This window comes from Oryx dammah, unplaced genomic scaffold (genome assembly GCF_014754425.2).
Source record: "Oryx dammah isolate SB20612 unplaced genomic scaffold, SCBI_Odam_1.1 HiC_scaffold_17, whole genome shotgun sequence".
Taxonomy (NCBI): Eukaryota; Metazoa; Chordata; class Mammalia; order Artiodactyla; family Bovidae; genus Oryx; species Oryx dammah.
Genome location: NW_024070201.1, coordinates 71,896,047 through 71,922,321, shown reverse-complemented (window position 1 = coordinate 71,922,321; position 26,275 = coordinate 71,896,047). Strand labels below are relative to the sequence as shown.

Genomic DNA, 26,275 nt, shown 5'->3' with positions numbered 1-26,275 from the left:
AGACCAAAGCGGGAGACGAGCCCGCAAAAACCGCTTCTGAAGTTGAGGGGACCTCAAAGGATGGATTTCAGCGAGGTCAGTATTCTCTCTCAGTCAGGCCCACGGCACCTGAGAACCGGTTCCCAGGGAAGGGCCGAATTTCAAGACACAGACTGCAAGGCTCTTCTGTCCTCGGAGAGACTGTAAGCCTTGCTTCAAGCTATTTCAGTCCACAGCTTTTATTTGAGGCCTTCGAGCTTCAGCAAGAAACCAATTAATAAAGAAGCCAGTTATCAATTCTTTTCTTGCGCTTATTCTGCTGGTCAGAAGGTGTTACCATCTCATTGTGAGCTCTCCCAGCTAATAACATCTCTGTGCCACAGCCACAAGGCAACAGCGGCTGTCACTTATTCCATGTTCTGGGCTGTGTTAAAAGTGCTTGGCACGTACTAGGTTACTCATGTCTCCCCTCACAACAGCCTCAGGAGGCAGGCCTCCTATGCTGCCCACGGCACACTAGGAAGACAGAGGCACACCACAGGGAGACTCAGAGACAGGACCAAAGCCAAACAACCAGAAAGGGCAGAGCCAGGCCCACGCATTCTGGTTGCTGAGGCTGAAGTCTTCACTATGAGATGAGACACATTTATTTATCATCATTATTCTAGGGTCCAAAGAGAGAAGCTGGAAGTTAACAATTGTTAAGCATCTATTGAAAAAGTGAAAGCTGGTCGCACAGTCGAGTCCGACTCTTTGCAATCCCATGGACTGTAGCCCTTCAGGCTTCTGGCTCCTCTGTCCTTGGAATTCTCCAGGCAAGAGTACTGGAGTGGGTTGCCATTTCCTATTAAGTGCCAGCTAATTTACATCCACAACCCAGCGATTCCTTTAAGTATCCCCCTCCATACGCCCGAGGGTTGGTATGGTTTGAGAGATCTGGGTTGAGAGAGGCTAAGGGACTCTCCCAAGGACCCTGAGCTGGATGGTGGTGGAGCTGGGTTCAAACACAGGCTTGCGTTGGTACTAAGAGGACTGGGTCTTTCTATCACATTCTACAATGGCCCACAGCTCACTGAGCTCCCCTCCTGCTGGCAGTCTTTCGAGACCCAGGAGGTTGCAGTCTCAGGTTCCAAAATAACAGGAGACTGGGAAAAGACTGAGAGAGGTTTTAATAAAATGACAGGAAGCGAGCACCGGCCAAGAGCTCTTCTCACCTTAAATTACAGGGTCAAGACAGCGGCAGACTAAGTCAAATCTCCCCAAGGTCTCACTTTTGACAGTTGTTCTGCCTATAAACACGGACAGTTCTTGTAGTTTCCAGCGATTCTGCTTGTAGACTCTGGCCAGCAAAGCCCAGCCGTGCCCAGCACAGGGTGCCGGCGAGCATGGATGAAAGACAAATCACGGCTCCTGGCAGGGGCTGGTGGCTCTACGGGCCCCTGAGGAGCACCAAGGACAACATCTCCTCTGTAACTAGACTGGCCAGCCAGGCCGGGCCACAGGCGAGAGGCTGCTGGGGCTCAGGCCAGCTCGGCTTGCTGACAGCTGCCCCTGGCTGACCCAGGCTACTGAGTCCTCCTTTCTTTCCAAGCAGCCCACCCTGGAGAAGCGACTGCCGTGCGAAACGGTACAAGTCCTCGACTGCCAGGTACTGACAGTGTCGCCTACCTTCATTACATGCAGGGCAGGGGACCTGGGGTGGGGAACAAGTCAGGGTAGATTATGAGTCGGGCTAGTTGCTGGTGGGTCTACCTGAGTTGTTCTCTTGGGGGTCCAGCTACTGTGTCAGTAACTGTTCCCCTTGCTTGGTTTTCTAACCAACAGATAGGCTAAGAACGGCCAATGTCTATCTCTAAAGTGCTGCAAGGGCCAGGGAGAAAAGACTAATGGCTTTCTGTTTCCCTTTCAAACTCATACTATTACCTAAAGTAACAAGGAGCTTGAGGGTCAGCGCTGGGGAAATTAGGAAGCAAACTAACCTTGCCAGGCCCCGGCTACAGACTTTCCTGGCACTGATACAAAAATGCTCAATAAATATTTGTTGAATTCCTGAATGGATACAGTAATATGACAGTTAATATATCTATTTTCAGAGATGAAATGATTGGAAGTTCAGGACAAGGTAAGTCAATTTCCTTAAGTCAGACAGCTAATAAGTGGCTAATTCATAATTTGAACAAAGACTGATCTGAATCAAAATACAATGTTTGTTTCTTAAATCAGCATTGTTTGTCTGCCATACTGTCTTGACATGGGTAAAGCTACTGAGCAAAATGAAGTTACAAAATCTTCTTTTTCTTAAATTAACTAATAGCAGGACCTGGAAATGGAGGAAGGGCAGTAAAAGTACTCTCCTCCATAGCTGAGATTTCTGATCCCAGACCCCAAACATAAGAATAAATAAGCTTACTGAAGCACACAACTCAACACAAGGTCAGAACGTGCAGAGCGGTTAACTCCTTTCACTGTTTTGTGCAAAAATGCAGATTCTGCAAAGGGAACTATTTCAAAACAAGTGAACAATTCTGCAGTTGTAACTCCATCTCTTGGTCTACCCAATAGGGCTTAAATCATATCCCCCCTCCCCCCCAACCTAAGTGTCTTATCTAATAATTCAGTCATTTAACCTTAATCCAAATAGTTTTGCTCGCAGTTTCTAATTAATTCAAGATTGATTTCCTTCTGGTCTCCATCACATTTCTCAAAAGGGGAGCCTGTCATCACTGACTCTGCGTCCTCACTGTCAGCTCCCACGCTACCGCCCTTCAGCCCATCACCCTACGGCATTACTTTTTCCAAAGTCGCCGATGCTGCTGGCACTGGAGACCCTGGTTCTCTCCTGGCCTCTCTCTAGTGCCTGCTTCTCTCTTTTCAATTACTCTGTCTCCTAACTGTCTGAATTTCTCAAGATTCCACCCATAGCTTTTCTTCAATCAATTGTCATCTCTGGGTGGATGCCTTCCAAATCGCCATCTTTGTTTTAACCTCTTTCTAAAGTCCTCGTTCTATATTTCCAACTGCTTGCTCTATATCTGTATCTGCAGATACAGAGGGTAAGAGCCCAAATCACCTGCCTTATTGCTCTCCAACTTGACACACCATTAAAATCTCCTGGCCTCATTAACTACACTGTGAAAGGTACAACATTCATGTCCTCCCCTCCCCTACTTCGCACCCCTCCTAATTATATTATTTACACCATTAAAGGTACTACCATTCTTCCCATCTCAGTCAACTCCTCCATAATCTCCCCACACCTATCCAGTTGGACATCAAATGCTAGCACATTCTCCTTTGGGAGGAAAAAAAAAAAAAAAACCTTGTAATTTAATTCAACCCTTTCTCTCCACACTTAACTTAGTTCAAGCCTTCTAACTGTTCTTCTTTCTTCAATCTCACCTTTATTTCATTCTACATACTACTTCCAAATCAATCTCAAAGCAATACTCTAACCAAACTACTTCCCTATTCAAAAACCTTCCATGGCTTACCTAGAGAAAAAAGCACTTTGGCACTGATGGGCCAGGATGTTTTGCTCTAGCAAAACTGGATATCTTGACTGCTTGCCAAATGCACCTTGGGCTATCCGGTTTCCCCTGCCGAGGATCTCCTCTTCTTGCCTGGAGCTGGAATCCTAGCAATCTTTGAAGGCTCACTTCAAGTGCCACCTCTTACAAAACCATTCATAATAACTGACCTAGTAAGAAGTCACTTTTCTTTCCTCTGACCAGTTACAACATTCTGAGCCTTCCTTTGACTTATCGCATATAGCTTCGGACTAGGTTCAATACACACATACACATGTGTTTTATCTACTGTTGTTAATTATAAAAATCTGATAAAATCAAGCCTACCAACATCTGGGCAGTGCCTATTCTATTTTCAAAACCCTTTTCCCGAGAGGAAGCTTCCACACTTCCCTTAGCTCCTTTCTTCAGTGTTTAATAATAATTATACCTAACTTAAATCTTTCTCATTGCATTTGTTATCATCTCAGTTTTTCAGCTTTAACATGAACTTTAAGGCCAGTATTGGGTGAAATTTTCTAAATACAATTCTTCTTAGACCATAAAACCCCAACATGTAACTCAGCCCAATCAAAAACTAATTGTTTAATGCTATGAAATTCTCAACACAGAATGGGGGTAGGTTTAAGTAACAATTTCATGTGCTCTAACAGAACTATAATTGGGGTCTCTTCCAAATGAGCTGTCAGGAATGTCACTGTCCTTGACTAGGTGATTACTTGATACCAGTGACAGATATTTCAAAGTCACAATAATATATTATTTCATATCGACAGTTGGTAAAAGTCAAGTCATTTGGGTAAGATATTTACATATGAAAGAGATTATTTAGAGGGTAAGAGTAAGAAGTAAGCGTAAGAAGGAGTAAAGCATTATAGAAGGGTCCAGGCCAACTGAAACAGCTCCCTGTACAACGTCCTCCAGGCTTGAAGGACCCTGATGCAGCTGATAGGGTTCAGAAATGAGTGCTGCACGCAGACGCATATGAGACCCAGGGAGACCTGAGCTAGATATCTCACCCTGACAGCTACCACAACATTCTCTGAATGCATTCTGGTCCCTTAACAAAAATGCCATTGGTTGTCAGAGCTCGCTGTCTTATGTAAGAGGCTGCCTTTTGGAAGAATTAGGTTCGATTCAGGAGATTTTAAGCTTGGGGCCTTTGGGACACAAGTGAGACGGTCTTGAGGGAAGACAGACATCTCCCACTTCCTTCATCCTCACCTACAAGGCCCTGTATTACATCCACACAAATGGGTGCTTATTGGCTAAGTGACTGAATCAGTATAAAGCAGGTATTTCAGAGCTGCCCTGCTTCGCTCTCTGAAATGTAAAGAGCTGTGCTTTCAATTCTGCTTTTGGTAGGTGTTTCAGTGTGTCCACAAAGGTAATCTGGCCTCTGGTGGGTTTGGTTTAATAATTCTCTCTAATAGAACTTTTACTGTAACATGGAGATACGACCCTGAAAAACAATCCAGGATTTCCTCGGAATTAGCTCACTTCCACTTGAGTGACTGTGGATGGTTAACTGTTTAGTCCACATGGAGAATCTGGCTTCTGGAGCTTAAGGCCAGCTATATTTTTAAGACCCTTCCAGCCATTACAAATTGAGTGAGTAGCATTCCAAATTAATTCTTTGGGTGACCTGGGCTTGAACTAACCCAATTCCCACGTGCAAAAGGAGGTGACTATGGCTACCAGCTGCTGTCCTTATATCTGCAACAAAGTCCCATAAACAGGCCCAGAGCAGGAAATGGGGATCAGAGGCCAGGGCAGACTTTTGTCTAGAGGCCCACTCACCTCTCTACCATGTGTGTCTGGTCAAGTGAAAGCCCATCGATGGCTGTGCATTCAGGACACTTGAATTTCTTTCGTGGTGTTACCTGCCAGAGGAGCACAAAAATATACCCGGCTGTCAGTGCTAAGGACAATAAAACCATGCTTGTGATACCACTCTGCATGCTTCTGTTCTGTAAGCTGAGATGCCTGCTCCCTTTCCACATGTACACATGTACACATGTGCACACACACACACACACACACACACACACACACACACACACACACACCCCTCACCGCTCCTCCATTCAATTCTGTCTGGCTCGGCCAACGGCAGAACTCACAAGGGCCCAATAAAAGAGGCTTGGAGGGCTTTTGCCTTCTGTAACTGGAAAGAAGTGGTGATGACAAGCTCCTTAATTCCTGTTTAATGACTGTTTTCTCACTGCCAAGGTCCTTGTATAAACACCATTTGTTCTTGCAGCCATAAGGGCGATGAAATACAGCTTCCCATAACTTTCACCGTAACCTTAGTTCCAACAGGCGCTCTTTCTCCTTCTTCCAGCTAACGGCAAAAGCTACGGGCAGCACCGTGCTCTTGAAGACGTCACATTATTTGCAACCCCTTTGAGTCAGGAAAAAAATCCAGTGGTCCTCTGCCCTCTGAATCCTTTCCCCTGACTCTCCCCACCACCTTCCCCACACCTCAAACTTCGAATATTTTTCTAGCAAACTGAGGGGAGGCTGCTACCGTAACCCAGTGAAGATAAGTAAACAGTTGAGGGTGGGCGGGGAAGAAAGCCGATTACTGAGACCCGGCTGAGGGGTATACAGACTCGAGCAATTACTGTCCAGAGTAAGAAGGCACAGCTAAAGAGTGTCTTGAAGAATGTCAAAAAATGAATTTGGAGATAAGAGGAGTTCTTTCAGTTCTAATGAGGTGGATGAAACTGGAGCCGATTATACAGAGTGAAGTAAGCCAGAAAGAAAAACACCAATACAGTATACTAACACATATATATGGAATTTACAAAGATGGTAGTGATAACCCTGTATGTGAGACAGCAAAAGAGACACAGATGTACAGAACGGACTATTGGACTCTGGGAGAGGGAGAGGATGGGATGATTTGGGAGAATGGCATTGAAACACGTATACTATCATGTAAGAACTGAATCGCCAGTCTATGTTCGATACAGGATACAGGATGCTTGGGGCTGGTGCATGGGGATGATCCAGAGAGATGATATGCGGTGGGAGGTGGGTTCAGGATTGGGAACTCATGTACACCCATGGCGGATTCAAGTCAATGTATGGCAAAGCCAATACAGTATTGTAAAGCAAAATAAAGTAAAAATTAAAATTAAATAAATAAATAAATAAATAAAATAAAACCAGTTCTGCAATTTACATTCTTTAATTATCCCTGCAGTGAGCTGTTCACTGAGCTATTTAAAGAGCAGAGAGATACCATAAAGATTGGATCAAGTCTGGACAGTGACTTTTCCTCTTTTCTTAGTCACTGGCTTAATCTGTTTTCTCTCATCAATTAATATTAATAGCATGAGGAATCATTCTGGAATGTCATACCACGTTTCCAATATAAGCTTCCAGTGTAGGATTCTGGCCTAGAAGCATTGGCCATTTTCACATGTGGAATTCTAATCCAGGAAGAAAAACAGGTCAAGAAGATTCCACTGATATAAAGAAGTATACTCTCTCTACATTTCTAGGGGCCTGATTTGGGCAAGACCTACATTTCAGGAATAGACATCTATTATAGAAACAAAGATCCCCACATGATCTTTACATACTCTCCCCTTTTAATATGCTATGGGAAAGGTACTTTTAAAAATTGGTAATCAGTGTCTTAAGAAACACTGTTTAGGACAACTACCGGTATAACTGTACAAAGTATACTATCTTCTCAACATTTATTGAAAAAAAATCAGCTACCTTAAGAAAGACGTAATTGCATTCTTTAGAAGAACTAGATTACAAATCAGTGTTGAGAATAAAATTACAGTTTTAAAACAAACACGATTTGTAGATTAACCATTATAGACTTTCTTTCTGATGCTGGCAGTTAAAAAACTATAACTAAAGAAACTTTATATAACAAAAGAAAATATGCCGAGCTTCAATATCACAATGTGAAACATCCATCATAGAATCTTAAAGCTAAAAGGCAGCTGAAAGTTTATCTATTCCAAGTCTTCATTTATAGCTATGAACACTTTGGAGACTCAGAAAGCTGCCCAAGATGTGCCCCAGAGCTGGCCATAGATGCCTCCTACCTTGATGACAGCTTTCCCTGTGACGTTAGCCACCAGGAAGTTCATGGCAATGTCTTCACAGTTCATATGAGCATCCACCCAGTTCTTGATGTCCCCAGGCATCTTGTAGGTATACAGGTAATTAAAATACTGCCAGGTGAGACAAAAGAGGAGACACATTCAAATAGCAGTTCCCTGTGGCTGATATACAAAGAGCAACTGAGCCATGGCAAGGGGACAAGCTTTCTCTCATAAGACGAGTCACAATGTTGGATCAATACAGAGGCCAAGGGAAGTATCAGGATGCTTGTGGTCAGGTGACCAACTGTCTTTAACACCATCAGTCTTCAAAAACTCACCTACTGTAAGCACAGGAACATAAACACAGCATGAAGCCCCTGTGAGGTGCAGGCCCTTTGGACTGATGAACGGATGTGTTTAACAAACATCATTCAGAGATACACTGCACCCTGAGCTTTACTGACCCCTTCCCTCTGAGTCACAGTGCGCCACTGGTTTTTATCTTCTTCCCACGGACTGCAGATAGCAACAGAGACATATCGATGGTGGACTGACATTGCAGACATGTCCTTTGTTAAAGTAAAACAAAAATGAGGCAATTCCAAAACTACCATAACCTACATGTATGAAATAATATAGAAATTTGCGGTATAATACAGAAATACATCTACCAAAAAGGTATTTATCAGTCTATCATAGCCCCAAGAATGATAAACCTTATATATTTATTTATGCTTTGCTAAGAAAAAAAAAAACAAAACTCATTTCTGGATCGAGAGCCCTGAAAAATATGAGGGCAGCAATGCTGAGATCACAACAAGCAGCTGATATAAATACAGTGAAGTCAACTTAACTGTACTGGGCTGAACACATCTTTCTCCTGACATCAGTTCCTTATGCCACTGCTGACAATTGACAAGTCATTACTATTTAATTAAGCCGCACACTCCCAGGGAGCACTCCACCACCAAACGTAATATTCTAAAGCCCAATGTATACCCTTCAATCTCTCCCTTTAATAAAAAAGAGTCAAAAACATAAAGCGACAATTCTCAGAAGGAATACAAAAGGAATTTCAGACCCCAAGTGATCAAAGTGAAATCAATAAAATCAATTTTCACTTAGCAAAATAGCTAAGTTTGATTTTTTTAAAAATTTATTTCATGCAAGAAAGAGTATAATAGGAAACTTTTATATTTTGCTGGTGAGAATGTAAATTGGCACAAACGACACTGAGAACCAACGAATATATATAACAAAGCCTCCCCAAAATGTTCATAATTCTTCCAGGAATCAATCATAAAGATCATAAGTATAGGCAGTTATGAAAATGGATACTGATCATTATTTAAGCATTTGATACAAAGTATTATCGAGCAAAAAAATTAGATATAACCTAAATATCTGGGAGATGGTGATGGACAGGGAGGCCTGGCATGCTGTGATTCATGGGGTCGCAAAGAGTCAGACACGACTGAGTGACTGAACTGAACTGAAATATCCAATAACAGAGAAACAGCTGTATATGATCTATGGAATATTAATATAATGGTATATTAGCAACTATGTTAAGTAGAGGTTGTTTATAAAGAAATGTTAATGACATAAGGAAAAAACTCACAATACATGCAAAAAAGTTGATGAGACTATTTATGACTGTATGTGTGAATCAGTAAATAAAAAAGACAAATTGGAAAAAACACCTAAATAATAATAATACTGCGTTGGCTAAAAATTTCATTCATTATTTTCCATAAGATTTACAGAAAAATATGAATGGACATTTTGGCCAGCCCAATAGTTTATCTACCATTAGTCCTATGATAGAACTTTAAGTGATTTTTCTTATACAATAAATTTGTTCCATATTTGAGCAATTATACTTTAATAATTAGAAAAATAACTTTATTTATTTTTTTTTTAAATCACAAAACATGGCCTTTCTAAGCTCTCTGAATAGACCTCTTCTCCTAAACTTGGCGAAAATTAGTTTGGGCGAAATAAAATGAGTATCATACTCTTGTGTTTGTCAGTTCAGCCCCACTTGCTTCAAGCTTGTCCCCACCTTACTTTGTGATAAAAGGCTGCCCCTGTGAGCACCATGGACACCTCATTGGTCCACTCAGACTCATACTTCCACTTATTCATCTCATGGTCCCAGAGATGCAGGCGACCCGGGTAACCCACCAACCGGTCAGGAAATTCTCGCCAGACCTGAGGACAGAAACACATCAGCAATCAATTCTCAGTTCAGACAATAAGCAAGCACGGCGCTCAGCTCTTTAAATGACAGAATCCCTGCATTCAAATCCTCACAAACTAAGAGCAGAATGGGCTTCTGAAGAAATTCGATCCAACAGGTGCTAGTTCTTCTGCCAATATTCAAAGATAAATGTTCATTCTAATTTCCTCTAAAACTTTCAGGTTTGTATTTGGAAATTTCAAGTAATGTAGAATAATAGCTTCTTGAATTGTGCCAAGGTATGTAATCTCTCAACAAGCGATTAGTGAAATAGGTTCCACTGTCAATGAACGCACAGATGAAGCATAAATGAAACCATGATTTACGGTAAATTTTGATGATTGTGGAAACTTACAAAGTCTCTGCTTCTGAAAAAGAAAAAGAAATCTATCTGGAGCACAAAGACATTTTTTATGATCTTTTGGAAGCCTTAGGTATAGAGACGTTGCCTGATTTTATGAACTATATAACATATTGAAAACAAAAATTTGATTTCCACGTTTGGAAAGGCTCTGAGATATAGTTTTGTTAAACAGAATTGGTATACAAGGGTGGGGTACATCCAATACTTTCATCCATGTACTTCCATATAATTTCCTTAGCCTTTTAACTACTAACCATTAGTGAATACTGACAATTTACCAGCTGTCCTGGGGCCTCTGCTCAGCACCACTGAGTCCTCATCCTCGCCCAGACCTCTACACAGCGAAGTTCCTGAGGGCCTAGTCCTGGAGAGCTATACCCTCTTAAACTCTCCCCACAAGCAACATCTAGCTTCAGTCTTTTTAAATACCATCTGGAGAAGGGGATGGCTGGATGGCATTACCAACTCGATGGACATGAGTTTGAGTGAACTCCGGAAATTGGTGATGGACAGGGAGGCCTGGCGTGCTGCAATTCATGGGGTTGCAGAGTTGGACACGACTGAACTGGACTGAACTGAGACTCTGATGACCTCTAAATGCAGGTCTGGCCCTGAATGTTTCTGATACAACCAACTACTTACTTAATACCTTCAGCTGGATTAACAACAGGCACCTCAAACTTAACATGTCCGAAGCATGACTCTTGATTCCACAGCCTGGGAAAAGCCATCCTCTCAGTCTTTCCTGTCTGAGTAAACTGTCTGAGCCAGCCTTTCCTCCTTCTTTCCTCGTTCCCCACACCCAGCCCTCTAGCAGGTGCTGCTGACTCTACTTCTGACGCCCTCTGACGCTTCTGTTACACTGTCCCCAGCTCAAACCACCATCATTACCAGATTACTGTGGATTCCGGGATTACTGCAACAGGCTTCCAACTTGTTTGCTCCCACCCCTGCCCTTCCAAACCATCATTTACAGAGCAGCCCTAAAAGGACCGTTCCTAAAAGAAGAGTAGGGTATGCTTTACAGGGTAATTCAACCAGTGGGTACCATCCTATTAATTTATATACATATTCATTATATATTTACCCACATGTATCTAAGTCATATGGTCATACGTGCTACCGCAACCAGAGGCTTGCCCCCCCCCAGGGAGGATGCGCCACTGCTTTCCCAAAGTCAGCATGCTAGGACCCCCACCCTCCTGCACCTTTCCGGTGGCACAGTGGTAAAGAATCCACCTGCCAATGCAGGAGACGCAAGAGATGCAGGTTCGATTCCTGGGTCAGGAAGGTCCCCTGAAGTAGGAAACGGCAACCCCCTCCAGTATTCTTGCCTGGAAAATTCCACGGACAGAGGAGCCTGGTGGGCTACAGTCCTTGGGGTCACAAAGAGTCGGACATGACTAAGCAACTGAGGACAGGGCTGCTTTAAAACATAGAGTGGGTGGGCTTAAAACAACAGAAATCTAGAAATCAGAAGTCAAAGTGCTGGTGGGGCCATCTCACCCAGGGAAAGGATCCTGCCTGCCTCCCCCCAGCTCCTTCCTGGTGGGTGGCTGAAAATCTCCGGCATTCCTTGGCTTGTAGACGCACCACTCCAAACCTCTGTCTTCACATGGACTTCTTCTCTGAGTGTGTGCCTCTGTGTCTGAATTTCTCCTTTTTATAAGGGTTCCAGATAAACTGGATTAGGGCCCACCCTAACAATCTCATTTTAACTTGATTACCTCTGAAAAGACCCTATTTCCAATAAGGTTACTAAGGATTAGGATTTCAGCATACCTTTTTTGAAGTGAAGAAGTGAAGTCGCTCAGTCGTGTCCGACTCTTTGCAACCCCATGGACTGTAGCCTACCAGGCTCCTCCGTCCATGGGGTTTTCTAGGCAAGAGTACTGGAGTGGGTTGCCATTGCCTTCTCCAGAGGATCTTCCTCATCCAGGGATTGAACCTGGATCTCCCACAGTGTAGGCAGATGCCTTACTGTCTGAGCCACTAGGGAAGTCTTTTGGTGAAAGGTAAAAAAGGGAATACCTTTTTTAGGCATGTTCAATCCATAACATCCCCTCCGACAAGATCGTTAAAAAAATGCTCCACCAATAAAACAAAACAAAAGATGGCTTCCTCCAAAGAATAATATGCAAACTCCTCAGCATGTTCTAAATGGCCTTCCTCCCTCCAGCGTCTCTCTTACCACGTTCTTGACAAGTCACGGGTTTCCCTGTCTTTCAACTGTGACTAGACCTTAAGGCCTCTGCACCTGTTACTTCTCTGATGGGCTGTTCCCCCAGCTTTTGAAAAGGCTGGTTCCTGCTCATCAGTCAGGTCTCTAGTTAACTATCACCTACTCTGAGAGGCCTTTCCAGACCCTCCATCCAAGGTAAACACCATCCCCTGACCAGCCATTCTTCATCACACCCCTCACTCCATGCTTTTCTTTATCAAACCTCCATTTCACGAAACTGCACTGGTTATTTATCATGTACTTTTCTTTATTATCTCTTTTCTTCCCACAGAGTTTAAACTCCATGAGGACAGACAAGTACAAAGCGCATGACAGCCTTCCACGCACACCTGCTGAAGGCACGGACGGACAGGCAAAACCTCGGCAGGAAAAAGCTGAGCAGGAAAGAAGGGGACCAAAGCCCCTTCCTGTTTTCTTCACAGCCAGAGCTAGTACACTTCTTCATTCTGAAAGGAGGCCTGCAACAGTACTGATCACCAGTCATCATTCATAATAATGTGATAGCCTTTGTGTGAGAAGACCACAGTAACAACTCACCATCGCTAAAGCACATGTTTTAAACCGCTTTTCCAGGAGTGGGTAAGGGACCTTTGCTGAGTCATTACACTCTCTTGCCCAGTCTTTGTGATCATCTATCTGCTTTCATCAGATGTCTGACTGGGGTCTTTAAAGTGATCTGGCATGGCAGAAAGAGGTTTCCTTTGTGTGGAACCAGCTCACCTAACAGGCCTCTCCAACCCACAGCCTTGGCCTCATGAACACCATGTTGTAATCAACAGAGCTAATCGGCCACAGGCGTCATCATAATAGCTGCAGACAAATGAATCCGTGTTAAACATTTCTTCAGATGTATAATGCTGCGGCTGTGTTCTCTCTACTCTGGGGTTTGTATTTCAGCAGATTAAAATAATATAATACTATTACGGAGCCACAACACAGGCTGGGGGTCCTAACTTCTATCTGGCCCTGCAGGCCGGGGTAGACCCGAAGTGCATGGACAGGTTTCTCTGCTTAGCACTGAGCACCTGCCTGTTCAAGGCACATCACAACCACCATCAGCAATTCATCTCAGCGGGATGAAAGAGATTTCTGGAGGGCTACGAGCACAAGCAACTGCACTCAGCACCAGCGACGGGCAAGGCAGAGGAGAAGGGGCAGGGCAAGGGGCATCTATTCTGTTGGCACCTCTGTTGGATGGAAGCTGAATCCCATCTCCTGCCACCCACGTGTATTTGAGTCAACTCTCTAATCTGGGGCTTCCCTGGTAGCTCAGTTGGTAGAGAATCCGCCTGCCGTGCAGGAGACCCCGGTTCAATTCCTGGGTCAGGAAGATCTCCTGGGGAAGGGACAGGCTACCCTCTCCGGTATTCCTGGGCTTCCCTGCTGGCTTGGATGGTAAAGAATCAGCCTGCAATGCAGGAGACCTGGGTTCGACCCCTGGGTTGGGAAGATCCCCTGGAGAAGGGACAGGCTACCCACTCCAGCATTCTTGCCTGGAGAATCCCCATGGACAGAGGAGGCTGGCGGGCTACAGTCCATGGGGTCGCAAGAGTCGGACATGACTGAGCGACTAGGCACAGCACAGCTCTCTAATCCATGGGAAGGAAGGTGAAATCACCTTCCCAAGGGGTTCTTCTTTTCGAGCCCCCAGTGGACAGCAACAACAACAACACGGGCTCAGTTTTAGGGTCGAAGGCTGTTTTGATTTCAGTCCTCTTCCTGTGAGCTCAAGCCACTTACCAGGCTTCTCTCTGGGGAAACTTAATTTAGTGACACTGGGTCACAGAACGCTGAACGCCGCTGCTCTGAAAGCATCGGAGGTGTCCTGGCTCTCAGACGCCTTTGGAGGCTTCGGTGAGCGCGGCTCCTCAGGCGGGGCCCCTCTGCCCTTGACTTACTCCAGGCAGCTGGATGCAATCAAGACACCATCCTTGTCACTTCATCTATAACTCTGCAGCTGACTGCAGGATCAAAACGGAGCGGAACGGAAGGGGACGGGCCCTTTCTTGCAGAGCCCGGGTGTAGTACGAAGCCCGATTAGGTATACAGTAAAGCATTTTCCCAGCCAGAAGAGCGAGAACCCGACTTCGACCTCCTTTCCCTCATCGCTCCCCACCTCCCGCCCTAATTCCGCTTTTTTTCTTTTTACTTCAGGGAAATGCTCTGGGGTCAGCCTTCTGTCATTACTAACAGATGCCTTTATATATTGTAGTGCAGGCATCTGAAACTTCACATTACATCCCGATAGCTGGAGTAATAGTGCTCCCAGAGCTATTAATGTGTTCAAGTCACAAAGCCATCATTCAATTGCTTGCCTGTACTATCAACATCTTTTGTGTACAGTGTCATCTATTTTAAATTGCACACATCTTTGAAGACAGAGGCCCATGTCTGTTAAAACAAATCCCACGCCTCGATCAGGGGCTTGGCAGTGATCTGAACAGTCCGTGTGTGCGTGCATGCGTGTGTGTGTGTGTACACGCGTGTGTGTTGCTCAGTTGTGTCCTATTCTTTGTGACTCATGGACTGTAGTCTTCCAGGCTCCTCTGTCCATGGGATTCCCCAGGCAAGAATACTGGAGTGGGTTGCCATTTCCTTCTCCAGGGGATCTTTCTGACCTAGGGATTGAACCTGGTCTTGTGCACTGCAGAAAGATTCTTTACCATCTGAGCCACTAGGGAAATCCAAACAGTCCTTATATTTGGGGCCGAGACCTGGGTTCGAGCCCTGGGTTGGGAAGATCCCCTGGAGAAGGAAATGGCAATCCACTCCAGTACTGTTGCCTGGAAAATCCCATGGACAGAGGAGCCTGGTACGCTACAGTCTATGGGGTCGCAAAGAGTCAGACACGACTGAGCGACTTCACTTCACTTTACTTCTATATCACTATTCCAACAAAGATGGCTTCCCTGGTGGCTCAGACGGTAAAGTGTCTGCCTACAATGTGGGAGACCTGGGTTCAATCCCTGGGCTGGGGAGATCTCCTGGAGAAGGAAATGGCAACCCACTCCAGTATCCTTGCCTGGAAAATCCCATGGAGGGAGGAGCCTGGTAGGCCACAGTCCATGGGGTTGCAAAGAGTTGGACACGACTGAGCGACTTCACTTTCACTTTTCACTTTCTATATCACTATTCCAACAAAGATGGTAACAACATAATAACATCCTATTTCCTTCCATTCTAATTTTTATAATCTTGGTCCCAACCACTTCTTACTTGGATTATGGAAATCTCCTCCTCTCTGGACTGCCAGCTGTGCTCATGTGTCTATTTTCAGAGTTACCTACTTATATATATATATTTTCTTTTGTAAGCTCCCTGACATCTTTTGTGGCTTCCCACTCCTACAGGATAAAACTAAGATCTTCTACCTTTGTTTAAAAGGCAAAGGAGGCAGCCCTGACTGATGCCTATAGAAAATGCACTGCGGGACATGGTTAACGTATACCTAGGAACAGTTCTGCCATGGACAAGTTGTGCCCCAGACCTATTCAAGTTGCCCTGATTCCTCTCTGCCCTCTGCAAAATGAGGGGTTGGATTAAATGACCCCTAACGCACTTTCAGGCCTAAATTCTTATATCTTCTTCCCCACTAACCTATTTCCAAGGAAACTAATTCAGCAACTGTGATCAGTTGCTGGTCTACATTATTTAACTTTGTTTTTAAAATGCCATACACATACAGGTACCCAATAAATGTTCCTGAAAAGAGGATAATGCACTATATTCTAAGCAAGTGCATTTTAAACTCAGGGTGTGTGCTAACCACAGTCAGATTCAGGAAACAGACTAGGGGTCGGGGGGTAGGGGGGTGGGGAAGGTATAACAACAGGTGGCGCCCATCTGGGATGTCTGATGAGCTCACAGGTTAGCTCCAGGGGGAAAGGGACCCTCTGAAGTGGCCGCTGCAGTCATCACACTTTCAAAGGCAGAGCTCCACAGGGCACCGCCACTGCATGAGAAGAACGCCACGTGAACTGGGACGCGTGAACCAAGAGACGGACTAGGAAGTGGTGAGGGAAGCGGGGGACGGTGGGACCCAGGTACCCCAAACGGGGCTAGGGTTCATTCCTCTCCTTGCATACATCCCCTCGATTGTGTCAGTCCCTGACCATCAAAGCGGAATAGAACGCTATGACCCAGCCCACACCCTGCGGCCACGTGCGGAGGTGAGTCAGGGCAGCGCCACAAGGAACCCAACGTGCAAACGCCTCGGAATTAGTGGCCATCCTTCCCGTCAGGCTTGTCTTGCGTGCTCCCCAGATGGGAGAGGGGGAAGCTGCCAGGGTTCCAATTGCTAGCTGGTTTCTACAGAGGAGCCGGTTATTAGACTCACTCTCAGCCCTCTGGGAGCAAAGCTCACCTTTTATATTTGGAATTTCCTGAGATGAAGTAGGATGGAGGGACTGACTGTCCTTGTTTTCAGCTCATGCTTTTAATTACAATAGTGGTTGGCAGTTTTCATCAAGGGTGGTTGTTCAGTTCAGTCGCTCAGTCATGTCCGACTCTTTGCGACCCCATGAATCACAGCATGCTAGGCCTCCCTGTCCATCACCAACACCATTAAATGTTCATGCTGGGCACCTAGAGCCGGTGAGCCCCGAAGCTGTCATCTGGAGTGCCCTAATGCTGATGGGTTTTGACAAACGCGTGTACATGCTGCGTTGTGTATTAAGCTTTACCTGTTATTAGATAGATCACTTCAGTCTGCCCCAGAGACCTTTCCAACCCAAGGTGGAGTTCTGCTTAAAATAAGTCAACGGCAAGAGCAGCACCATGGGAAGGCTTCTGGGTTTTGGCAGCAACCCTATTCACCCCAGTCTGGCTGGATGTAGTGCTCTGGTGCTGGAGTACATGATCGCCATTCCTCTCAAGCCCTTTCTTCAGGCCTGGGGCAGTGGTGAAGCTAAGGAGACAGACCAGGGAGGCCCCAGCTGGTAAGAGGAATGTGTGCCAGAAAACCTTTCCCCACTACCACTGTTAGGAGGGCATCACTGGAGAGGCGGAGGAGGAAACAGCAACCCACTCCAGTACTGTTGCTTGGAGAATCCCATGGACAGAGGAGCCTGGTGGGCTACAGGCCATAGGGTTGCAAAGAGTCAGACACGACTGAGTGACACACACACACACACACGGTTCACAGGGTCGCAAAGAGTCGGACGTGACTGAGTGAGTCTCACACAAACAGGCTGAGGAGGGGGCTCTGGACATTCACTCTCTCCCCGGATGGAGGTCCCATGGGCAGTCTAAGCTGCGGAGCCCCCTCCATGCTAACTTGGGGGTCATCAGGAAGGCAGAGGTCACTTGGTCCGGTATCCCCTCCCTGGACAGATGGGAAATGAGGGCTGGAGAGGAGGGGGCGGTCCCGAGGTCACATCATGTGGTCCCGCCTAACTTCCCGTCCAGCCTCTTCTCATGAAATCTTGTGGTCGCCTGCTCTCCTGGTTCTAAAAAAGCACCTCCTCTTCCCCAGCTCAGACCCTCACTTGTCAAGGAAGCCAGGTGACGGCGTCTGAGGTCACACCGGTGTCAGTGTGCTCAGCTGGCTGCAAGCTGGTGGCAGAGATAGTCAAGGGTCCCACACGCACGCGGAATGAGCAAGGAGGGAACAGGACAGGGAGCGAGAGGCGGCGGGGAAAACAAGACCTTCCGCTCCCTTCAGCACTTGTCTTCTGATCCATTCAGCAGAGAAAGCCAGAGGCTCACCCACTGAGAGAAGGAACTCGCATCAGCCTGCCGGACAAGCGAGTGAGATGCCACGCAGGACCCCCGAGCACCTACTGGAACCCTGGGACCCAGAGGCTCTGGGGCCAGGAGGGAAGGACAAGCAGAGAGCAGCTGAACAGAAGATTAAACTCAACCTGTATTTTTCATGAGGCAATGAATCTCTTGAGAGAGAATACAGAGAGGCAGGGGAGATGTGACCTGAGTTTGAGGGGATGGGAGGAGGAAGACACGGGTCAGCGTCAGGTCACGGGCTTTCAAATTTTGCGCTCCTTAAGACCCACTAAACGTGAAATCATTTTATTTCCATAACCTCAACTCCAGTGGGGGTCATACTGTTTCTAAGTCTAGTCCCAGGGGATTACTGAATGACGCTAAAAGGAGAACAATGATTGTAAGCCAAATGGCTATTCTCTTTAAATCCTGCAAGAGGTATAAACAGAGACTCTAGTTTCTATTTCTAATGTAAGTAACCATTACCCAGCCTTCAAAATTTCAAGTTGATCTTGGTGAGGCTTGCTTTGACTGACTAGGGACCAAAGACACCAGCCCCATCCAGCAAGAGAAAGAAATTCTCGTGACTTCAAGCCACTGCCCTGGGGACTCAGATCACTCGTCACAGAAGACACTGTGGAACTGGCCAGGTTTGTTTTCTTCTTATTGTGCAAAGGAAGGAAACGGCATTGACCACAAACTATAATCCTGGCTGACTCTGAAGCATAAATGTGGTTCTGAACTGATTCTTTAATCCACCATAGTGCCCTTCTTATGTGCCTAAACTCCGTAATATCTTGGTGGAGAATCAAGAAGCAAGAACTCTTTTAAATTCCTTATGTATTTTGACCCCATCTACGTCCCCAAAAATGATTTGGGATGGTTTACTACAAAAGGCAAAAACTAGAATAAAGTCCAAACCATCAAAACAGATGATGCCCTCAACAGCTTTTCTTTAAAGATTCAAAGGTATTCCACCTATCTTAGAGATAAAGGTATTCCACCCATCTTAGAGATATTAATCCTGCTGTGAAGTTCTAGAAAAGCAATCCCACAGCAAAGTAAAGTCATAGTATAGGGATGAAGAGATTTGAGTGTTCCTATTTATTAATTCACTTACACCTTTAACCCTTGGATACTTACTGAGTTTTCACAGTTTTTTAATTCAACATTTTATTTTGAGATAATTGTGGATTCAAAAGCAGCTGTAAGAAATAATGCAGAGAGATCCTGTATGACCTTTCCCTGCTGCTGCTGCTAAGTTGCTTCAGTCGTGCCCGACTCTGTGCGACCCGAGAGACGGCAGCCCCCCAGGCTCCCCCGCTCCTGGGATTCTCCAGGCAAGAACACTGGAGTGGGTTGCCATTTCCTTCTCCAATGCATGAAAGTGAAAAGTGAAAGTGAAGTCTCAGTCGTGTCCGACTCCTAGCGACCCCATGGACTGTAGCCTACCAAGCTCCTCTGTCCATGGGATTTTCCAGGCACGAGTCCTGGAGTGGGGTGCCATCGCCTTCTCCGGATCTTTCCCTAGTTTCCCCCAATGGTAACATCTTGCAAAGCTACAGTGTGACTTAACCACATGGTGTTAACACTGATACAGCCAGGAAACAGAGCACTGCCGTCACCGAGGGTCCCTCCTATCAACCTTTTAAAGACCCTCCCCATCCAGATTCCCTCTGACAATTGCTAATCTGTTCTCTATCTCTACAATTTCATAATTTCAAGAAGGCTATGTATCAATGGAACCACACAGCATATACCCTTTCAGGATTAGTTTTTTTCACTCAGTTTAACTCCCCAGAGATTCACCTAAGTGGCTGTGTGTATCAACAGTTTGCTCCTTTTCATTGGTGAGTGGTATTCCATGGTGTGGATGTACCAGAGTTGGTTACCATTCATTCTCTGAAAGATATCCGGGCTGATTCATTTTTTGGCACTACAAATGAAGCTATTATGAAGATTCATTGTGCCCACTGTGTAGGCATAAATTTTACTGCCTCTGGGATAAATACCCAAGAGTGCAACTGCAGAGTTATATGGTAGTTGCATGCTTAGTTTTATAAGAAGTGGCACAAATTATTTTTCCAGTGGCTGTACCATTTTACATTCATACCAGTAATGTACGAGAGATCCAGTTTCTCGGCATATTCAATAGGTTTCTCTGCATCTTTATCTGTAGTCACTACTTTTAAAAAAAATCTAAGCCATTCTGACAGGTATTACATAATTCTCATTTTAATCTGCACTTCCTTAATGGTCAAGCATGTCAAACATCTTTTCATGGGCTTATTTGCTATCTGCATTTCCTCTTTAGTGAAATCGCTGCTCCTGTCCTTTGTCCATTTTCCAACTGGCCTGTTCGTCTTCTACTGTTATTCTACTGAATTCTTCTACTGAATTTGGAGAGTTATATATCCTAGATGCTTAGTCCTTTGTTAGATATATTGTTTGCAAATATTTCATCTCAATCTGCAGCTTTTCTTTTAATCCTCTTCACAAGGCCTTTCATAGAGCAAAAGTTTTAAAATCTGATGAGGTCTAATTTACCAACTCTTCCTTTTATGAATCATGCTTCTCTTTGTCTAGTCCTAGATCCTAAAGATTTTTCTCAAGTTTTTTCCCGAATGTTATATAATTCTATGTTTTACATTTAAGTCCATGATTCACTTCCAGTTAATTTTTCTATAAGGTGTGAGGCTTAGGTCAAGGTTAAAGTCTTACCTATGGATGACTAGATTGTCCAGCATCATGTAACAGAGCTGTCTTTCCTCCACCAAATTGCATTTGCACCTTTGGGCAAAAATCAGCTGCCCCCAACTATTTTTAGGGACTGAATTACACTTCAAAGAGTGAATACAAAAATAAAGCATATTTCTTGCTACTAAGGAGCTTACTATTTAGAAAAGCTAATGGCATTTACATTAAAAAACTGGAGATGAAACAAAGTAAGCATGCAGGAAAAAGTACAAAAAAAAGTGAGTTAAGTCGGAGGTGGTAAAGCAGGAAGAAGGAAAAAGCTTCATGAATTTTAAGGGGAGAAAGGAAAAGAAAGTTATTAAATTACAAAGTTCAGCTAAAATCTCCACTTCCCTCAATCAGATAAATAACTAGTACAAAGTTTTACTCTTTGCTAACCCAGAGAAGACCAGATATCTCCCCCTGAATACAAAATATGGAGTCACTTAACTTTGAAAAACACCTTATAATTTCACTCACAGAAACTATAAATAAGAAAATTCAATGTCCAATCACATTAAGTCCACTCGGTCAATGAGTATTTCCTGAGCACCCACTATTTGTCAAGCTCTAGGCATCCACCAGCAAACCAGGCAGACACTCTAGGCATCCACCAGCAAGCCAGGCCGACATGCCTGTCTGGATGGGCCGTGCTTACTCTAGGCATACACAGCAAACCAGGCAGATAGGCCTGTCTGGATGGACTGCGCTCAAGGGAAATTTGTCAGTCCAGCCCCAGATCTATATCATGGATGTAATTAGTGACCTTGGTTATAAGAAGTTAGCCTCTTCCTTCCTTCTCCAGGGGCAGTGTCCACATGTGTTCAGGACTTCTGCCCCACCTCTCAAATCTAGAGCCCAACCCAAAGGCTAGATGGGATCCTAGAAATTTTACTTTTAAAGGCTGCCAACTCTTACTCTAAAGCAGCCAACAGATAGTAGCAGCTATAATCACGATTAAGGTGAACCGTACACACCAATTTTGGAGCACCGAGAAAAAAATCTGATCTGAGAAGTGAACTGTATATATCACACCCACTGGCCTACCTTGCTTTCCTGAGATTCCTTCTCCCAGATGTGACATGTCTAAGATTAGGGGAATATTCCATTCCTTTAAAGTTTTCTTTCTTTCTCTTCTTTCAAAACCAGGAATTGCTCTGTCTAATGCAATGACACCCACCAACCACTGTCTCAAAGTCCTGACTTTGCAAGCAGCTTTATAACTGGCGATGAATGGTGTAGCTTCACACTCGGAGACCACACCACAGAATCCTGCTCGGAGGGCTGCGGGCACTGCCCTCCTGAGAGAGCTGCGGTGGGTTTTATTTCCCCTGGTCCCACGCCAAGTCCTGCCCACACACCTCCTCTAAGCACCTCCATCAAAATCAAGGCAGAGAAGCAGCCCATGCAAGACAAATTCCCTCTATCCCCAAATCATAAACCAAATCCTGAAGCTCTGGATTCCTGGGGCAGCCAAGGTCTGTAATCAATCCCAAAGAGACAACAGGCAGGTTTTGGAACAATAACCCGCAAACATATGGATCCTGTCAGGGCTGGAATATCATGACAGTTATCTCCTTTAGAATAGGGGGAGGGAAAGTATGCATTTTTAAACCATCAAGTGGACCAACACATCTTTAAAATAACTATTCCACATTACAAGCATTCATTCTTGAGGCAGAGAACTGCAGAGCCAGGTGGGCCTGCTGGTGCTGCGGACAGAAAAGATGGTAAAGTGGGGCGTGGCGGGGGTGGGCACAGAGGGCAGGGAGCGGACAGGTCTGCGAGCTCTTCCCTCACCAGCACAAAGCTCCACGGAAAACCATGAAATCACCTCTGTGGGATGGGAGACTGCGAGGAGACGCCCTTTGGTGGTCGGACGTGCCAGCGGGCAGCACCTCCCTCCTCTTTGGGATAAGGGGCCCGAGTTCTCCATTTACTGTTTCATTAACGGCTAGGCAAACAAATTCTGGGCCTGCTGTTTTACTCTGCTCAGTGGGGAAGGAAAAAGTGTCACTCTATTTTAATTCCCAACTGGGGGCTTTTTTTTTTTTAAACCATCAGATGTTATTTCAAAGTTCAGCAGACATATTCGATTTCCTTCCCTTAATATTTGTTTGACTTACTCTCCGAAGGGGACTGGGTGCTTTAGGAAAGCTCCGAGAGGTCAAACCTCATGGCAGCTTCTCTCAGCACCTCCGTGGGCCCAGGCCCACTGCTTGGGGTCCGCTTTCAGCAGCTCGTGTGCAGCGCGGCACTTGAAAACTAGCCTCTTTCCAGGCCCCGCGAGTCTGGGTGCAAATCAGTGCAGGCTGGAGACCTAGGCCTAACAGAGGATTCAAGGCTCCTACAGGCTGGAGACTGGGAGCCTGAAGTGATGTGGAGAGGACCCCAGGGAGGTCATGCTCTAGGGAGGACAACTCCCTCTGACCCCAGTCTTCCTCGGGTCTCCTGTGAGGGATGCTCTGACTGAACCTGGTGGGCAGGGACCCTCACCAGCGGGTCCTTTCGTTCCACCTCGTTCTCTTGTCTCGAGACAACAATCTCTATAAAGGCAGCTCTTCACGTGAATAAAAGGAAAGGAGAAAGACAGACAGATGTCCTTTCAACAGTCCACACTCTACTGACCTGCAGGGTGGCCAGGCCCAGGAAAGGGACTCCGGGGTGAACTGTCACCCACTCGGATGTAATACACAAGGCTCACAGACAGCTTCCAGTCACCGGCTTCTTCAGACCCTAAATGGAGAAGTCACCGCAAGTCCCAGACAGCCTTTGGTTTTCAAAAAGCTCAGCTTTTTGGCAGGAAGCTGCTGTATAGCACGGGGAGCTCAGCTTCTTGCTCCATGAGGACCCAGAGGGGTGGGATGGGGTGGGTGGGAGGGAGGCTCTTAGGAGGGGATGTGTGTGCGTGTGTGTGTGTGTATATGGCTGTTTCATGTTGTTGTATAGCAGAAACTAACACAGCATTATAAAGTAACACAACACTGTAGAGCAATTACATTCCAAAAAAAAAAAAAGCTCAGCTTTGGCAAAATGGACCTAGCTATTGTAAAGCTTGAGCATAGACCCAGTACAAATGAATGCTGATCCAGAACTGCTCTAGCAAGGTTTGAGTTTGCCCATGTCCCAGAAAAGGACAGGCCTGGCTCGCTGGGACGCCTGAGCCGCCATGTGGACCGACTCCTGCACTGGCTCCATGGGGAGCTGCTGCGACAGCCCATCACCCAGAGAGGAGCAGGAAACACCCGAGCCCCTAGTCCCTCCAGGCAGCCACTGGGTCAGACCACATGCCAAGGGACGGGAATCCGCGGCGCTGGTTCCCACTGCGGGCTGTTAACTGCATCTGGGCTCTCCTTTAAGGAGGCTTTGTTTTTAATCCATGTGGACTGTAAGAACCCAGCTTCTTGGTGCCCTAGGTGAAACCACAGGGTGTCGTGGGGCCTGTTGTAGGGCCCACGGCAGGATGAGACAGGTGGCTCCAAGTACCGTAAAGAAAACCCTCCCTGGATTCCCAACAACTCTTGAGCACAATTTTAGATTTAGGACTCTAGGGCTGAAGTCTAGCAAGGACAGCAGTTAATTCCCTGTCGGAAGGACCACAGCCGCAGGTCGGTGAGACCCAGCCCAAGACGTGGTGTCTGAGGCCCTGACCCTGCAGGCGGCTCAGAGGGGGCGCACAGGAGGACAGAGACAGCCTTTCTTCCTCTTCAAAAGTTACCCACCAGCTTTCTAAAAGGGTTGTTATGAAGTCTATGATAGGTTGTTTCCATCTTTCTGTTCTTCTAGTGAGAAGAGAGAAAGTGGGATAGTTTACTTAGAATCACAGAATATATCATCTCTCACTGGATGAATATATAGAGACCTTTAAAGGTAACTGATTCTATATAAAATGTAACTGTTAGATACTATAGGCTCAGCTCTGGAATTCTCCAACTAGCCAAGCTCCCTCAACACCAATCACATCCAAGCCCTAGAGGCACCTGTCTTTCCCTTCTCCCTTTGTTCTTCAACCCAGATGAACGTTAAGCTACCACGACCATTATCTAACTGGCTTTTCCTGTCTTCAACCTGTCACCTCAAATTCATCCTGTGTGTTCTCACTGACTGGACCATATACGTCTTTGCAAACCTACAACACCTCTTCACTGCCTTCGACTTTTCAGCTGACCTCTTAGCCTGTCCGTCACCTGGCCCTACACGGGTGAACCAACCCCAGCTTCTGATGTCAACCCAAACGCAAGTTCTGCCCCCACCACGTCAATCGGCGGATGAGTCCCCCGTGTGACCACACTCACCCAGCATATTCTAAAGTAGGTGCTTTTCCTCTTGGTGCTTCTACAGCAGGAAAACCCACTCGGAGATGGTTTCGAGTCCTCAAGAAAAAAAACAAAAGTGGGGCCTTCCACACTATTCTGCTGTCTTCTCCTGATTCTTTACCTGCCATCACCTTGTGGAGTTGTGAACAAAATAACACAGATAAATTCTCATAATTTATTAGCACCCAAGCCGTTTCCCCAGCGGCTGCCACCTCCGGGGTACAGAGGCAGCAGAGGAAGAGATCAGCACTTTGTGGGCCAGACAGCACATGGCTGCGCGCAGTCGACTCTCAGCCCCGCAGTCGACTCTCAGCCCCACGCGAACAACTGACTTTATAACCAGGATTATTAGCCAAGAGAGTTCCACATCTCTCAGGTGAAAAATGTTCAACACTTCAGTGCTACCAATAATTTTTATGGTTGGAAATGAGGATCAAAGTACGAAAGGAAAAATAAATTCCCGGGTTCATACAGCCAGCCAAGTCTGCATGGCTCATTTTCTGCCACATGTTTTAAACGGCCTCTCTGAAAGGCGGGGGAGGGGAGGAGGAACAAGTTGCATTTTATTTTTCAGCTCTTTAGGTTTGAAATAAAAGCAGACGGACGTGGGGGGGGGAAATCAAACATTCGAGTAACACTATACACTGCTACTGTTCCCCCAGGGGCTCCTTGCAATGAGTATCAAGATACTCAATAGATACTTTCCTGGTAAAATACATAAACAGATAAATAAATTATCCCAGGCTGAAAAGAATTTCCACATCTGGTAGCTCACTAGAGCTTGTCAAACAAGTCAGAAACATGCAGGGCCAGAGAAAATCACTCTTTTGCTCCTGATTTCGGGGCTGGCTAGAGAATGTAACATTTCCCAAAGCTCTTTGCCTTCCAACAGGGAATACGACCCATTTAAACAGGCAAATGACCCCTGTGTTTTCTTCCAATTAAATAAATAATGATACCCGGGCATTAAGTCTTGAATCCAAATGTCTCTGTGCTCAAGTCACAGACACTGGAAGGAAAAAAAAAGAAGCCTTTCTTATAGGGTCTGGCCTTTCAGTCCCGAGAACTTGCTACG

The 26,275-nt window shown here is 45.6% G+C and overlaps 1 protein-coding gene and 1 long non-coding RNA gene across 5 annotated transcripts in view; one reads left to right on the top strand and one right to left on the bottom strand.

The window, feature by feature from the left end:
• EXT2 (exostosin glycosyltransferase 2) overlaps window positions 1-26,275 on the bottom strand; it is a 142,416-nt gene that overhangs the window by 1,585 nt on the left and 114,556 nt on the right. For 2 of the 4 annotated variants that reach the window (XM_040259049.1, XM_040259048.1), the window contains exons 11-14: window positions 9,653-9,796; window positions 8,047-8,151; window positions 7,583-7,711; window positions 5,307-5,389 (exon numbers count right to left, since the gene is read on the bottom strand). In XM_040259049.1, the coding sequence (XP_040114983.1) occupies window positions 5,307-5,389; window positions 7,583-7,711; window positions 8,047-8,151; window positions 9,653-9,796 (461 nt within the window). The remainder of the gene's footprint in view (window positions 1-5,306; window positions 5,390-7,582; window positions 7,712-8,046; window positions 8,152-9,652; window positions 9,797-26,275) is intronic. The other 2 variants (XM_040259051.1, XM_040259050.1) reach the window with 1 other exon arrangement.
• On the top strand, window positions 1,575-6,005 carry LOC120876911. The gene is made up of 3 exons (XR_005724245.1): window positions 1,575-1,627; window positions 2,073-2,101; window positions 5,851-6,005. It is a non-coding gene; the product is annotated as an uncharacterized LOC120876911 (long non-coding RNA).